At 43.2% G+C, this 17,600-nt stretch overlaps 1 protein-coding gene across 2 annotated transcripts in view; it reads right to left on the reverse strand.

The window, feature by feature from the left end:
* Positions 1–15,412, reverse strand: part of PLCG1 (phospholipase C gamma 1) — an 89,706-nt gene extending 74,294 nt beyond the window's left edge. For both annotated transcript variants that reach the window (XM_044440254.1, XM_044440253.1), the window contains exon 1: positions 14,604–15,412. In XM_044440254.1, coding sequence (XP_044296189.1) covers positions 14,604–14,805 — 202 coding nt within the window. In that variant the 5' untranslated portion in view covers positions 14,806–15,412. The remainder of the gene's footprint in view (positions 1–14,603) is intronic.
* Between the last annotated feature and the right edge of the window lie 2,188 nt (positions 15,413–17,600).

Consider the following 17,600-nt stretch of genomic DNA (forward strand, 5'->3'; position numbering starts at 1 on the left):
GAGGGCACCCTGAGGTTTCTAAAATTATGTGTGATGTAATGAGGCATGTGTTTTTCCTCCTTCTCATAATATGAAAGCTTGGGAGTCACACAGTTAAACTGAGCAGCGAGATAACCAAAACAGAGAAGTTCTTCACGCAACAGGCAGTTAATGTATGGTATCAACAGCTACAAGATGTAATGATAACCACTTGCTTAGATACTTCGAAAGAAAGAGGAGTTAAATTCAGGGAGGACTGGTCCACCAACTGCTGCTAGTCATGACGGTTACATGGCACATCTGTGTTCAGGGACAGTGTGCCATGAATACCGCATGCCCAGGGGACGAGAGCAGGAGCGAAGGAATGCCTTAATGCTGTTCCAGTCGGCTTCACTTAAGCCTCTGGCTGATCTCTATGGGAAGCAGGTTGTTCAACTGGATGAACTCTTAGTTTGATGCAGCGGGGCTCATATTATGTTCTTATGCTTTCCATTTAAGTAAGATATAAAATCAATAAACTGGAAATACTCAAAGAAAAGGGAAGCTATCAAATTTTAAAGAGAAGAAACTAAGATATCAACTACAAAATCTGGTGCTCAGTCGCTCATGCGGAAGACTTACGGAAATCATACTGATAGCAGATCGTGCAGATGAATGAAAGCTCACAACTGGCAAATCCTAAACAACATGAACGAGAGCAGGATAATATAAGGAAAGGCAGTGAGTCTCCCCACCCCTCCTGCTTTGCTTGGATGTTTGATGTTTCAGAAAAAGGTGAAAAAGGTAAAAGAGTTGCATGATAATATTGCTATTTACACTAAATTTGAACTGCACGTCCTTTCTCTTAAAATGAAACAAAACAAAACAAGCAGGGGTCTAAATCTAAGTTTAAAATACTCCAGCTATGCCTCTGTACTCCTTCCAGTAATAGGTTCCAGCTCTCCACAGGCCTGTCTACCAAATGGGAGATGAAAGGGTCAAACCAAGGGCGCTCACAAGGAAGCTTTAGATCTGAGGCATTGCTCTGGCAAGAAGGAGCAGGAGTAAATCCCAGCGCTTAACTGGCATCCATCCAGCATGGCCAAGTCCATTTTTGTCATTAAACAGATAGATCTTTAATGCCCCAGACATAAAAATAAAACATTTGGAAAACACCAACACAGAACACATTGAATTATCAGATTATAATTCAACATATCCACAGTGCTTGGACATAGTTTGGGTCCATTTTACAAAGGTAGAATGTGTGCATTATCCCAGTCATAAACAAATACTAGAAAGTATGCTGAACCTTTCCCAGTGATACCTTCCTCATACTACCCTGTTTCCTTGAAAATAAGACCTCACCAGAAAATAAGCCATGGCATGATTTTTCAGGATGCTCATAATATAAGCCCTACCCCAAAAATAAGTCCCAGTTAAGACTGTCAGCCAGACGGATGCATTTAGAAATTGTGTGATTTAAGTACCATAATTTCAATACCCCACAGATCTGTCAGTAGCAGTAAGTGAACATGCAAACCTGAGGGACGAGCCAAGAGGCTTGCCTGAAATCAGCAATCCAAAAGTAGTTTATTAAAAGTGGAGTAGGGATTGCTGTTCCATTTAAGCAGCTAGTCAGGGGCCAGGGAAACATCAAAAAATAAACTGCTAGCTACCATAGCAGCCAGAGAAACAAACACATGGGCAGATGCATAAATGTGAGCACGCACGCGCACACACACACGCATGGACGTGTGTGCAATGGGAAAGAATTGTTTTGGTTTTCAGTCACCATCCGGTACCCCTCCCAGCATGGAAACAGGAAAAATCCATTTCAACTGTTGCCTTCTGCCCACATCCTCCCACTGGGATGCTGACCACTTCCCTTTTGTCTCTATACTACCCATGCCACTTCTGATGCACTATCACAGGGTAGTTAATAAGCCACGGTTATTTAGCACCAAAAAAGATGGGCTATTTTTAAATGGGCCATTTTTATGTATAGATGCAAATTTGGCAAAATGCTGCAATCTAAATAGAAACACATCTGTATACACTGAGGAAAACTGTGACCTATGAGCCTGATCAGTCTGCTGCACAAGTGCTAACTGTTGATGGAAAAGTTCAAAACCTCTTGCAAATCTCCTTTTGTAGCTTCTCTTATATTTCAGCAAGACTTGGGACTTGACAGTCCTTCAAATATAGACAAAGCAGGGTACTTGGCCATCCTAATTCCAACCTCATTTTAAAGACAAATAATTGTTCTTCTTCAAACAATCAAACTGCCCCAGGGATTCAACAGATGGCATAACTACTGAAGAAACAAAATCTGGACCATTTGAACTGCTCAGTTGCAAGTCTAGGTCTCTCAAAGATTCACCCATAAAATCCTGTTCACCTCACCAGAATTACATGGGTACCTTCTAATAAAACTGCATGGTATGAAACTCCAGATGGGGAAGAAAAGCCGCCCGAAGATGGACATGTAACCCTTAATAATGAATGAATGGGATTCAAATAGTCACATATAAACAAATACTTTTTAGAACTCGCCTGTCATTTCAGTTGCAATCATTCTTCAAATGCAAATGCATCCAAAAGACTGGAAAAGTCAAGAGAATTGATTACCTATCTTGTAGCAGGTGATGTTAGAGAGTAGAACAGTCTTACTGGAATTACATTAACCACATCCAACAACAGGGGAGGACACCAGTGACATGTAATGCTATCCAGCACTCTAGCCTCTGCCTTAGAATTTTAAAAGTCCTCTCATTAAAGTTAATATTTATTTATTTCTAAAGTATATAAATTCTCTACTTCTGAGCAGAATTATCAGGCATAATCAGTAAAGGAATAATACTCTTTAAAGTGCACATGCGTTTAAAGTAAGTTTCCCAATGCAGATTTTATTTGACCTGTGACTTATTACTGAACATCTGCGAAGAGAGGGTTTCAGCTGGTCCCACAAACAGGAACATTTCTGCTTTCTTAAGCAGTTTCCATGCCATTTGGAGACCAGCAACTTGAGACTATTCATCTGGAAGTCAAGAGCTGCAGCTGCCTACAGCAGCATTTTATGGATGGGATTATTGGGTCACAAGGATTCATATTTGCCTTATTTTATTTTTGCAATAGCTTTCTTTTGTAACAGACTCAGCTGGAGGTTTGCTAATTGGCTTGGTCTCCCACTTATATAAGAACACCAATATTTCTTCCAACACATACTTAATACCTGTTAGTAGCAAACAGGATTCTGAGGTGCAAGACAGTTTTTCTTTAGAGACATGTAGCCCCGGCCATCCTTAGGTTCACATTAGCAATGGCAACATGACACGTAAGATTAAAACCAGCAGCAATTCCCAAAATGGTGGTGGTAAGAGATGGGGAGTGAAGGCACACACACAAGCATGACTAAAACTACTTACATGCAAAGCAGATCATCCTGGGCAAACTGGTCCCCAAGTGTATATGAATGCATGTACTTATAGATGGCTGATTATTGCCCTCTTGCAACTCACTATGGTGACTAACTTAGCTGAAAGTAATGGTACAACCCTATTTTTATACAGACTTTTTCTGTGGCCTTTGTGGACATGAAAGCAAGTTTAGCACACCTGTGCCTTATGTTTTTCCCCACGTCTCAGTTCTGAGAATATTTCTTAATTTTAGGAAAGTTTAAGAAGGGTGTTTTTTAAAAAGAGTTGTGGGGGAAAATCTTGAACTAAGGGAAGTGTTTGCAATGCCATTTCCAGTCAGATTCTGATTCAAGGGAAGTTATCAAGCCCTGCAGATACAGATACAAGCCAGGATGCAAACAATTATGGTGCAAAAATACTTTAAAGCTTATTTCAGTACCATAGGGCAACATATCAAACCAACTGTTTCACAGTCACTCAAAGATCTCTGTTCCACTACTCCTGTACTAGGCAGTTAAAACTGTAAAAGAACCAGACAAAGTTTCTGACCCTATTAAAAGTGCAGGTTGTGGGGATTTGGGGGGGGGGGGTAGGGTGCTTTGTTAGCCTTCATAACAACTTTTCAATCACATTAATGCAATTATTATATAAATGACATTGTGTCACTTGCCACCCTGGGATGACTAAGAATGAGGGCTTCAAAAATGGGAAAAAGAAAGGAAGCACAAATTCATTTTGATTTTTTCTGCTACTTTAGTTGTGCAATCCTAAACAAGTTAACACAGGAAAAAGGGCTTATAACTTCCAACGTGCTTTGGCATGTTAGGAGTCAGACCTTTTTTCTAAACTTGCATAGGATGTTAATAAACAAGTTGCCCTCTGAGAGACAGTGACTGTGGATGAAATAGTGCAGTGGAAGGTTTTTAAGAAATACAAACAGTGCACTGAAAAGCAAGAGAAGGATTTTTATATAAGGATCCAGAATATTTACTGAGGATTGTAAAAAAGCCATTTATTACTGTGGCACCTGAAAATAGATGGGGTTCGAAATTGTAAAAAAAAAAAAAAAAAACCTCAGGCAAAAAAATTGTTTAACATAATAGCATCATCATCAACTGAAAACACCATTATGTCCTTCTGGCGGAACTGCAGGTTAGGGAGCCAGTCTTTCAAGAAATGGCTAAAAGGATGAAGGACCAAAGTAGGTAGCCTGTCAACCATGAGGGAAGGAGAGTCTACCTCATGTAATATGTCACTTTAATGCCATGCAGTTAGCATAATGTACAGATCACTTTCAGATGTCAAACAACAGAGAGTGGATCCAGAACACTTTAGTGTACAATCTTACAGGACTGACAAACTGAGAACTCTGTCAGGGTTGGATCTAATATTAATCTATTTAGAGTAGACCCACTGAACTTAATGGGATGTAAATCAGACAAACACTGGATACAGCCCATTGATTACAACCCTTCTACTATATTTGTATTCTAAAATATGTTACCCTGATATAACAGGACCAAAATGGAGCCCTTTAAAAAGTTCGGTAATTCCTTAGATTTCATCTAGAAATCTACCAAATGGATAAAGGGCATGTCTTATGCCACATTTCTTTCCACAAATGCCAGTAAACTGGAAAGGTTTGTAGAATCCTAAAGAGTTCACAAGTGGCTCTGCCTGCATCAAAGGCAACCTGGGGACTGCTGTGTGTTTCCTGTATTAGGTCATTAAAGTGATAAATAATGGAACAGATAATAGAGTTACTTATACATGGGAGGAAAAGCAAATGGGGTTAATGCACAAAGACTGGAAGGAAGGGTGGTTGCCAAATGATTGGGATGAGTCTGATCTCATCTATTTTTAAAAGTGAGATAGTCTAGAGAGCAGTAAATACAACATACAGATCTGTCATGGATATCAGTGTAAAAGGATTAGACTCAATGCAGAAAAACCATGTGAAATCATTAGCACAGATTCCAGAAAACAATCAATCTTTGGGTATGCACCAAATGGCTAGACTGGGAACGCTCTCAGAAAGATGTGCAAATAATGTCAAATTATCTAGAATTGCAGCATCTGAAATACACTGTGAAAAACTCCAAAACTGGGTGAGAATTTCTGTCATTAAGTGAAAATAAATACAGATTGGTCCAATGAAACCTCCTCCACCACCACCTTCATCATATCTACATAGAAGGGACCTCAACTGAACATGACTGCCCAGGAAAGAACCCTTGGAACTAAGGAGTTCAGATCACAGAAAGCTACAATTCAACATGGAACAGCAAATAAAAATGGTGAACTTAATATTAAGAGTTTGTTTGTTTGTTTGTTTGTTTGTTGTGCTGGCCAGTGAGGCTGGTCATAACCCACTGAGCACAGTGGAAAGGCTACCTTTAATCCCTCCCTGCAAGGCAGTTAGATGGCTGCTAGGAAAGGAGGCTGGAGCATCAACAAGATATATCTTGGTGGCCTCAGTCTCCTTCCCTCCCTGCCCCGCACGGCCTTCTCCAAGGCTTTCCGGAGAAGCAGGTGATACAGTTCTTCCTGCAAAGGTGGTGGGGAGGCCACTCCAGCTGGAATGCTGGAAAATGCTATGATCTCTAGCCTTAAGGATCATTTTGTTAGTGCATCTTGCATAATTCCTACACTCAATAAAAGTCCAAAGCAATGTTTAGAAAGCAACAATGAATGAATGAAATAGATACAATTACTCCACCATGCCACAAAAAAAGACAAATTTGAAAAACTGTAATGCAAAACACCAGAGATTATTAATAAAATCAGAGCCATTGGTTATAAAAAGTTTGGCAGAACAGTATTTCCTTCACCGGTTACCCGGCTCTGCAGTAAGTGGTGCCTCCATCTAAGTGGTGAGCAACATGGTTATTTGTGTGTTACATTTGCATATTCCTCCAAAGAACTTGAGCCAACTTACAGGTTCCTCTCCTCCTTCTCCTCGTCAGTGAGAGTCAATGACTGGCCCAAAATCACCCAGTGAGTATTATGACCAAGGAGAGACAAGAATGCAGGTCTCCTGAGTCCCGATCCAATATACTAACCAAGACACCACTCTGGCTCTCTGATTTAACTTTTACATCTTGGGAAAAATCTTTTGAACCAACTTATTACTAATTGTTCCCAACTGATGATAGCAGGATTTTTCTGGAAGGTGGGAGGGCATCAATAAATGTTGCACTGATTGTGTAAAAGCACAGTGATGAATTAATCGCTGCTATTTTATTCCACTGAAAACTGAAGCTGCCATTTTCCCTGTGGCTCCAGAGAACAGGCCCTGAACCAATGGCTGGAAGCTGCAAGGAAGTAAACTTCAAGAGAAGCTTCCCATCAGTAAGAGTTGCTCAATAGCGGAACTGTCTCCTTCAGAAAGAGGCGAGCTCTCCTTCACTGGAGGTACTTGAGCAGAGGCTGAACTGCCTCAGTCAAGGGTGCCATGGTTGCATCCTGCACTGGAGCTCCTACACTGAACAATGAGTTGGACTGAATGACTTCTAAGATCCCTTCCAGTCCTAAGAATCTAGAATTCAATTGTTTTCCTACGTGTTCGAATTCTCTCAGTTTTCTGGTATGATGATGGTTTCTTCTGTTCTGTCAGAGTCCCTCAAGAAAGTTTGCATTTTGGGGGTGAACTGCTGTGTTATCTATTGAGGGTGGCCCTCGGTAGATTAAAGAGTCCATCTGTGAGTTTCTCTTCTGCAAACAGAAACTCACTGCACAGTGCTTTAAATATGAGCTTATGCTGATCACATCATAATGAACAACTGATAGGATCTCTCTATAAGACATGTATAATTTATATATTTTGGCAGTCCTCTTACCCTGGATAGATCACACTCAAAGCTGCTGGTACTTCCACGAATGTTCTTCTCTGCTCAAGCTGATGCAGAATGGAAGTGCCAAAAATGCTAACTTCTCATTCTTTTAGAAGCAAACTGAGGGGTGGGGTGGGAACAGGGCCGTCTGAACACATGGGCCTGATGGGCACTTGCCCGTGGGCCCCATACTAATCTGTGTATGTTAACCCTTGGAAAATGGGAAAACTTCCAAAATTAACAGTAGCTGTAGTTGTTGTAGGGGCCCCGGTACACTGCTTTGCCCGGGGCCCATAATGCTGTTAAGACGGCCCTGGGTGGGGGGTGGGGGGGAATAGGAGAAAAGTCATGCAATGTCTGAGTGATAGGGGGTCTCCTAACAAAATCAGATACCGTATTTTACTGTGTCAAGCAAAGTTCTGTGTCAAAATAATTCTAATTCAAATCACTGCAGGCAAATTTTGCATCAATAACTGTTTAAAGTCTGTTTACAATGAGGGAAGCTCATCCTTTTAAATAGTTGCAAAAACTAAATATACAAAAGTCACATTTTGTTGCACTGGAAGACAACAGGCTAATGAATGGAAAAGGTACAAATAACAGAACTTTCTCACATAATTATCCCAATCAATATAATATTGAAAATGATGGCATGTTCCCATATATGTTTTCTATTTGCATATGTTACTGACTTTTTAGTCATTTGGGAAAAACTTTTTTTTAACAGAATTTTGGCAAGGTGACAAGTAAAGTGACTAGAGGTTGCCAGACAGAGACAAGCAGTCAGACAAACTACAGGATTCCCACATCAAGAATGTTAACATTTGTTTAAGCGGGGGGGGGGGGGGGGACACAGCCCCACATGCCTCAAAATACCATTTTCTAGAAGTTTTAATTAGAAACAAAATGGCACTTTGCAGACAAAGAGCCACTATGGAACACAATATGCTAAATTTATCCCTTTCAGTACTACTGAGTTCTCTCAGCTGATTTTCAACAGCAAACCAGCAATCTGGAGAGGTTATTCTTAATTCTCCCCTTCCAGTGTGACCTGCAGGTACAGGGGTACCCAGGGGCAAAAAGGCCGCAGATATTCTGCAGTTGTCCTTCCCAAATTTAGAATGTATACAGAGAATTACCATGTCTACACTGTAGAACCTTTGGCCATTTGGACAGTTTACAATAAAAAACAATAAATTCAACAATTAAACAAAACATATAAATGGGCATTGGGAAGATTATAAAGTGACCTTTAGATCCTATACTATTATTATTACTAAATGAGAAATGGATGGCTTCAGTGACCTCCCAAATGATCTCATAGCTCAAAAGGCACCATTCCCAAACAGGGAACAGACAATTATGGAAACAGGGAATATTATTTTTTATCTAAAAAGAATTCTATCAACCTTTATTATTAATAGGAATGATGCCAAACTTTTCAGGCTTTGAGATCTAAAGTAAAATTGACCATCTTAAGAAATTCCCGTTAAAAATATAACATCTAGCAGGTCTAGCTTCAGGTTCCTTCAAATGGCAAAAAAGGGAGATGGAGGAGATAAGATTCTGCACAAGACACCAAGGCTTAATTTTTACTGCTTGGACATGGGCCTAGTTTGTACATAATGACAACTCAGAATACGTATGGGTTGTCATTATAATGCGTGTTTTTGTTGAATTATGGAATGTCAATATATACAAACCCTGCTCTATGTTTTAACTCTGTTAACCATGCACAGACCCCATGGTTTCTGAACTCTGGGCTATTTGTGTTTAACAGCACAAAAAAGCATCATACCAGCTGTATCAGGACTCTTTAACCCCTTTCCTGCCACTGTGTTTCTGATCCTGCAATTGCAATTCACACTGGAGCAAATGAGAGGTTTTTAACCCAATGTAAATTACAGTGGTGGTGGACTTGCAGTCAATGCATAATAACAGCATTTTGAAAACAGGAATGCTTCTTACATATTATTAGTACACCAAGATACAGACTATCAGAAGATGGTGAATTAGAACCACTTTCTGCAAAGAATGCTTTTCTCATGACCAAGTAACCTGGTACAAAATATACATGTAATAAACAGTTTACTCATCCCTTTTTTTTGACATCTGATTGCATTGCTCTGTTTTACTGTTTTGGTAATGGTTTGATGCATTTATTTTATGTTGGTTTTATACTGTATATTATGCTTTTCTTCTGTAACCCATGTAAAGCTCTTTTGATACAAATAGCATTTAGGGAGCATTTAGGGAGGTTATGTTATTTATTTAAAACATTTCTTGGCTCCATTTCTTGGAGCAGAAGCCCTTGCAAGCTACTGTACTATAATAAAACTCATAATAACAACCAATATGGCCTTAAAAAGCAGTAAGCATATGAAAACAGCAACAACAGCAAGCATAGTGGGATGCAACAATGGGCCTTGTGGACTCTGAAGGCACATATGCCAGCGGTGTGGCGGCCCTACAGAAAGGACCTTTGATGGGTTCACTGCCCTGACTCCTCTCACGGGTGGGCCAGTGAGAAAGGCCTTTCTTGCTGCTTAAAATAAATGGCCCTTAAATAAAGTTTACATTCGTGCAATTAGTCCTTTTATGACACCTACTACAGTATGGTGCCATACTCATCCTTAGTACAATTTGAAGGGAAAACGTGGATTTCAAGCCCAGCTCTTCCTTTGAAGTGGCAAGAAAGCGAAGAACCGGGCCCTGTGCCTCTCTGTGTATACAGTCCACACAATGTGCACTGCTCATAACTGGCACACTGCAGAAGCGTTTAAAATTCAGGAAACGAGACTTAAGTGCAGAGGATCTTGTAAGACGCCATCATATGTGGTTCCTGAAATGACAGCAACGCCAGATCTGGGGGCTTGCTTGCCTAATGTAAACATTTCACACGGATATGCAAAATCCACTCTGGCAACATTCCTAACCTATAGGGCCTATTCCAAATCTACAGGGCTGCTCAGCATTCGGCTTTTAAAAAGCCTAAATGTATAGGGCAGCGGGGACTGTCTGGGGGAGATCACAGAGCTTGGGAAATGTTAACCCTGATGAAAACTGCCTCTCCCCCATGTAGCAATTAGGCTTTTAAAAGGTTCACTGTGGCAGGGGGGTGGGGAGATGGGGGGTGGGGAGATGCCCCATCTGCCCTATCCCACTATGTGCCATCTTTCCAGATGTGCCCCATACTGGACAAGTTGGTAATGCTTTTCAAGAGAAGCAATAAATCAGGCACGCTACTTAAATGTACCCTGTGACACATAGCTAAACACACCCAGGTAAGTGGACAGCATTTGCACTTCGATGCAAGACTGCCGTGCAATGTTTCCTTGCCCTCACTCAGATACCGTGGGCGCAAAGCACAGATAACATAGTCTGCAACATCCTTTAGGTTGGAAGTTCCGAAACAGCAGAGCTGTTTCAATGATAAAGAAATGGTTCAACACAATAAAGTACCTTGCACTGTGAGTGCCTAACTCATATACATGCATGCACACACACCCATCAATATAGCCATTATGGACTTCTAAGGCACTCCAGTATCCCCAGATGAGCACCTCTCAAAGACAATCTTGGCTACACATTTATTTTAAATGGCATTTTCTCGCAAAGAGTGGAACATTCTATTACAGCATATCAATAGTGTACAAAGAGGGGGGGAAAAGATTTCATCAATCACAGCAGCACACAGCATTGCAAGGAGGACAAACTACTCTGATCCTCCACTCAGTACTGAGGCTTGCAAAGAACTCTTTGACAGCTATAAAGTCGTGATGCAAAAGGTAAGATTCCCGAAAGTGCTTTCTCAGGCAAGCCTGACTTCTCCGTCATCCCCAAAATTAATACATATGAAGCTTTGACAGAGATATTAAATTAGCATGTTTAAAGGCCCATCTCACAGGGCTTAGGGGAGAATTACAGCTAATCAATCCACCACCCAGCTGTGAAAACATCTGCTTGCAAGGCTGATAAATTGGTTACTAATAGCTTTATCTAAGAGATTAGCTGCTTCTTCCTTTTTCACCCTCAGATTCCAGTGAGGTAGCCTGCTGCAGCGAAAGCATAAACTCCAACATCCCAGAGATTCATTGTAGCAGAGCCTACCTCCTTGGATCCATGAAGTGGTGTCAACTGGTGAAGATAACACACGTTTGTATAAATATGTTTAGTCTCGCACACACAAACATGTGCAAAACAAAAATGGAGCAAGAAACTATGAAATACACAAACGTATACTTTGGGCCTTTGCAAAGAACATCACAGACCTACTGTATTTTTAGATTCTACATCTGTTTGTCTCACTGTTCATCCATTTCTACAGATACACAAGACATGAATTTTATGTAGTGGGTTCTAGTCCACAAAAGCATATACCAAATGGTCTTTAAGGTTTCCTAAGACAGATGGATATCAGCCTGAGAAAAATAAAAGCAATAGCGTTGTTTCTATTTGAATGGTTCATCTCCTAGTCTTGATTGGCCATGAGAGTCCAGTGCTACAGCCATCTACTGAATCACTTCATGTCAGGTGAAAGAATTCATCTGACTAATTCCCAGTCCTGTTTCTCCTTCAATTCCAGTGCAGATGGAGCAGACACTATTTGTCAAAATGTGAGGTCCACAGACCAGTGAAGCTTTTTATTTCAAGGAATGCTACACTCTTCATGGACAATAACGGATAAAAGTTTGTACATGTAACCCTACAAGCTGGGAGATATTTTATTTTATTTATTTTATTTATTTTTTGATTTATATCCTGCCTTTTTCCTACAAAGGGCTCAAGGCAGCTTACATCATTCTCCTCATCCATATTATCCCCACAACAACAACGACCCTGTGAGGTAGGTTGGGCTGAGAGTCTGTGACTGGCCCAAAGTCACCCAGTTGGCTCCATGGCTGAGCGGGGACTAGAACCCAGATCGTCTGAGTCCCAGTCCCATGCTCTTAACCACTACACCACACTGGCTCTCTGATATGTAGTAGTGTATCTGATGGAGCAGGGGAAGGCAATCTTTTGGAACCAGGAGCATATTTGAAAAACTAGAAGTTTAAGAAACTGTTCTGGGCACCACAACCAAATGGCTGCCAAGGGAGGTCATTAGTCACAAATAAGAAGTAACCATCCAAAAGGCTAAAAGGCAGAGTTGGGGTCTGAGTCCCAACTCTGTGGCACTGAAAAACTTGTCTGGGAGTATACTGGTGTCCATTTGCCTACCCCACAATAGGGGAATTCAGCCTTGAAAATAACTCCACAAAACTAATAAGCCCAACATATTTTCTACTTGTCAATCTGCTCATAAATATTGTACTCACTTGTGGTGAATGCACAGAAGAGGAGGAGGAGGAAGAGGAGGACAGAGATGGAGAAGTTTTTAAAAAGCTTAATATCTGGTCACCTGGAGGCAAATGTTACACATCATAGATAACCAATTAACTGTTTTCCTGGGTTGCAGGCATTATAAGTTGGAGCTAGCATTTGAAACTCATAAGAGAACGTTTAAAAAGCTTTACACTGCTTTAAAAGCTGCATTTGCTTGTAAAAAGTGCTCCAAGTTCAATAAAAAGCACCGACATGAAGAACTGATAGGAATACATTCCAATCTGAGAATGGGAAGGGCATAAATCAGTTATCTTGATAGAGAAGAACATGCACACACATTAAATTGTAAGAAAAACAGGAAATCAGTTTTCCTCTTTCAGCTTTAATGTCTCAATGGAGCAAGAAGAAGTGGAATATGTGAAACTGTCAGGTGGTCAACATTCATAATTGGGGAAAATGTTTATAATGCACGAAAGAGTATAAAATATTTCTGAATTGGCAAGTGACTAAATCCCAAATTTCTGCCATCTTTGCACCATAGTTTAATCAAAGGCATAGTGGAAGTGAACTGTATTTACCTTGCATGCATGCCAAAATTTTTGCATTATATACTAAGTCTGGTTCATTGATGCTCAGCAGTTCCTTTTTTATTCCCCCACCTAATTTTATATGAAGAACTCTGTTGGATCAGATGGAAAGTTTCTATCTAGTCTCACTTTCCCTTTTCTACAGAAGTCAAGAAGATGCTTCTTGGAAAGGCAGAAGCAACACATGAAGGAAATAGCCCCTCACCACTCTTTTCCCCAGCAGGTTGTATCCTGGGGTATACCATAATTTTAATTAATTATAATGGATCAACAGCAGTGACAGCCCCATCCACCATGAATTCGTCCAGTTTCCCCTGAAAAATCCAAATAAGCCTACAAAGCATTATGTGCATCTTGTAGCAGCGATTACTTATGCACTGAGCAAAGAAAAGCTTTTTCACATCCTCTAACAGCAATCCTGTGAGGTTAGGCTAGGCTGAGAGGTAGCAACTGGTCCAAAATCATCCAGTATGGCTTGTACACAATAAAGAATTTGAATCCAACCTTCAGGGAAAATCCTACAGATCCTACCTATAGATTCATTTGGATTCCCCAAATAAATGTCAGAGACAGTGCTCTGACCTCAGAGCTGGGAATCCATCCTATGATCCCCTCCCACCTTTCATAGCTGGCATGGACAAACAGCAGCAATTGCCTCTCCAAAGGGGGGGATTCAACTGGGGAAGGGGGGTAAAGAAGGCATGCTGGGGTGCTCAGGAAGGAGGAGACTAGAGGGGCCAGGACACCAGGTAATTTGAGTCTTCAGCAGCCTCCCCCCCCCCCCCCCCAAACACCCCAGATGCAGTTGTGGGGAAGGCAAAGATGCAGAGAGGGAGGTATGGGGAGGGCGAAGTCAGAAGCCCCAAGAGCATCAAGCATGCAACTCACAGGATCACAGCCTGAGTTAAATACCTTAAGGGTGCGTGGCTGGCTGGGGCATGGTGGGAGATGCAGGCCTTTTTCATTCTAAGCATGCAGAGCAGTGCACCTTCAATGCTTACACCACACTAGTGATAGTTTCTTCTCCTAAACCGACATGCCAATGATGCTCAAGAAAGTAGGAATGTTATTGCTGCCAGCAGGTCACTTATAACAAGCAGTGGTTTCCCCAGGTAACCAGGCCAGGACACCCCCACCGCCTTTTTATTTTTTTGCTTTTACATCATTGATATGCCACAAATAGTTAACACAGTCAAACAAGCTAACAGCATACTTGTGACCTATCTGCCAAAGCATTTCCATAAAATAAATATTTATGAAGAATGCATTTCTGAATCTATCAGAGCCTTCCCCTGTATGTCATTTAAAAAGCTTAATTTACAGCAAGACTACTTGGACGTCCGATCTTATCAAACGAAGCGTTCCCTCTTCTTAACCGCGTTCAGGGCTGCCCATTCAAGGATATGTAACTACGCTTATTACCGTCCCCTGAGATGCTGCTTTCATTCATTTATTTATTAAAAACAGGCCAAAAAACTTACTCGCGCCTTCGATTTTGTCCGATCCCCTGCTCCAAATGATTTGCCTGGTTTCCAACTTGACCTGGAACGTTTTCCTTTCAGGCCTCTGGGACTTCTTGGAGTAAAACAAAGTCATCACTGTGCCCACCTCCAGACTCCTATAGAGGTGGACTACTTCGGCTTCACTTTGGATGCAGGGTCCATTGGTAAAAAGAGACGCCATGGCGGCCTGGATGCCTCCCCTCCCCTAGCAAACTCTGAACCGAAAGGGAGTGTGGGGGGGAACTTAGCAAACAAAAGAGGAGAAATTCCGCGTCTTTTACCCCCAATGCTGGAAGGGGAAGAAAAGGAGGAGAAAGGAGGGGACGCCTGAAGAACGCTTTTGTTTTTAATTCCACATCAACATCCTTTTCAGCTCACTTCGCTCCTTAGTTTATGATTCAGAGGCAAGGATTTTAAATCTTAGATCCGTATCTCCCGAAAAGAAGATTGCCGCCATAAATGAGTATTTGCATTACCGGGGGGAGGAAGACAGAGAGCGTGAGGAGGTTAGTCCCGGTTGGCTGGTGCTTCCTTTAGAACCATCAACTTTTCGGTCCAAAATAAAAAGCGAAAAAGCAGCCGAGAATCGCCCCGCTCCGGTTCGCGATCATGCACCATTTTCTTTTCTTTTTCCGCCCCCGACCCCCTACCCCGCCTCCACCCCACCTTCCAGAGCCTAAAGCGAAACCAACCAGGAAACCGAGAGCAAGGGAAGAAGCGGGGTGGGCAGAAGAGGTGGAGGAAAAAAGAGGGAAAGGAATAATTCCAGGCAGATCTTCCCGGCTCGCTCCGGGTGCTGAAAGCGCTGGCTGCGGCCGGGGGCGGAGACGAAGGCGGTTGCAGCCCGCGCAGTCTTTCCCCCTCCTGCACCGGTTCCTGCCTCCGACACCCCCCCCCACTTCCTCGCTTTCCCCTCCTCTTCCAGCCGCCTCCTGCACTTGGCTGTTCCCTGCAGGCGGATCTCCGGGAATCGATCGGAGACAGGCTGATCAAAATCTCCCGAGAGTGCTGAGACTCCTGGCTGGAAGGAGAAGGGGGCGCGGAGGGGGCGGCGGCGGCGGGTGGGTCTGAGTGCGGTGTGAGACAACCACAGACGTCTCTCCGGTAATCTGAGCCGAACTCACGTTCTTAAAGACTCTTTTGTGTCACCCGTGCAGCCACGCGGGGGCAAGGGCAGGCGCGGGAAGAAGCGCGGCAGGATTTCACGCGCCCTCCGCGCAGTTCCTTTTTTCCACGTCGCAACATGGTCAGGAGTGGGCTGACTCGGTCCGTATTTCCCTCTAGAGGAGCAAGGAACGAAGGATCTGCTAGGCCCAGAGAAAGCCGAAAGACGTTACTTTCTCGTTTTACTCTAGAGGAGGCACGGTAGCCCGATCCAGACCCTCCCGTGGGTGTGTGCAGAAGGGCTGTAGCGCGCTTGCCATTTCCACAGCAAAAGTGATCCCACCGCTTTTGTGGGGGGCGGTAGGGTGGAGAAAAAAATAAAAAAAGCCAAATTTGCCTGATTTCCTAGCCTCCTCTTTAAAACGTCTCCGCCGGGAGGAGGAGAGCAAAAAGACAGTTCAGAAAGCTTTTTGTCTGATTAGCAGAAAACAAAACCGGCAGAAAGCTAGGAAGATGCACTAGCGGGCTTTTGCTGGCCCTCCACCGCCGTCTTCTTGAGCTGGAGTTAAAACAAAGCCGAGACCGAGAGAACACGAGGTGCTGGTGCGGGCAAGGGTGACTCGCGCTCCGAGAGAGCGACCCGGCTCCCCAAGGCGCGGGTCAGGAATGATGCCCCGGCACGGCCCAGCTGAGCACGCTTGCCGCGTCTCTGAGTCTTGCGCTGCACGGGCTGGGGGTCGCGTGTCTGTCGCTCTGCGGCACGTGCGAGTGCAAGAAAGCGGGAACAGGAAAGTGAGCTGAGGAGGCTGGGAGAGAGGGAAGGTAAATAGGCGGTTGGAGCCCATTGTTCAGGTGTATGCGTGGCTGGCATCGGCAGACAGAAGCAGCGCTGCTGTATGACTGGAAATGATGGGAATTAAAGTCCAAAGAGGGCTCCGGAATGGGGGAAGGCTGAACTGCGTGCTTGCATGAGATGAGGGCTGGCCTGAGCCTCAGACAGTCATAGACCCCAGCAGCTCATTTGGGGTGTCCTAAGAGCAGCATACTGAGGATTAGCTAATCCATTATCGTTGTAGCTTGGCTCCCAGAAAGCCACAAGCACTTGCACATTTATTCCTCCACCTTAGGTACTAAAATTACCTGACTAACCTTGGATACTATCCATGCTGGAACCAGATTTTTGAGGGCCCCTGGGTCAGAACAACTTCTGTGGACCCTCCTTAGTGCCTCTGCCTTCTCATCATTGCTGTCGGCCGAGAGCCAGCAGGCAAGCCAGTTGTGGTATTGGCTGTTCCTCCTCCCCACCATGAGCTCTGGCTGGGCCAGAGGGAGAGGGAGGCAGGCAAGCAAGCAGGGTGCAGTGGTGCAGTGAAGGGGCCAGGCCATGGGGCTGCTGTCAGTGGTCCCTTGTTGGGATGTGGTCCTTCTGTAAGTGCCCAGGCCTTGATGCCAGCCACCATTCCTACAGCTCTGAAGGTCTTGTAGCAACGTATACCCCAATCAATGGCTGGTCAGGTAGTGGTGATGGTGTCATGCTAAGCCAAGAAATCCAGGCTATATCTAGTCATCCACGAAGCTCATTGAGTAACTTTGGGCCAGTCACCAGCTTACTCAACCTATAGGATTGTTCTGAAGATCCAAGGCAGGAAGCTACATCTGTATATACTGTGCAGATGTTTTCAGAGAAAAGCCAAGCTAGACATCTGAGATGTGGAACATCTTTCCGTGCAACGGCCAAATTCAGAGAAGTTCTTGAAGGTCACAGTGTAACTGTGGTCAGGCTCAAAGGCAAAGGTGCGACCAGTGTACCACATTTAGCTCCAGGGTGTAATTCTACATAACTTTAAACAGAGAGAAAAAAATCCTACAAAG

This window comes from Varanus komodoensis, unplaced genomic scaffold (genome assembly GCF_004798865.1).
Source record: "Varanus komodoensis strain SLA01 unplaced genomic scaffold, ASM479886v1 scaffold37, whole genome shotgun sequence".
NCBI classification, from domain to species: domain Eukaryota; kingdom Metazoa; phylum Chordata; class Lepidosauria; order Squamata; family Varanidae; genus Varanus; species Varanus komodoensis.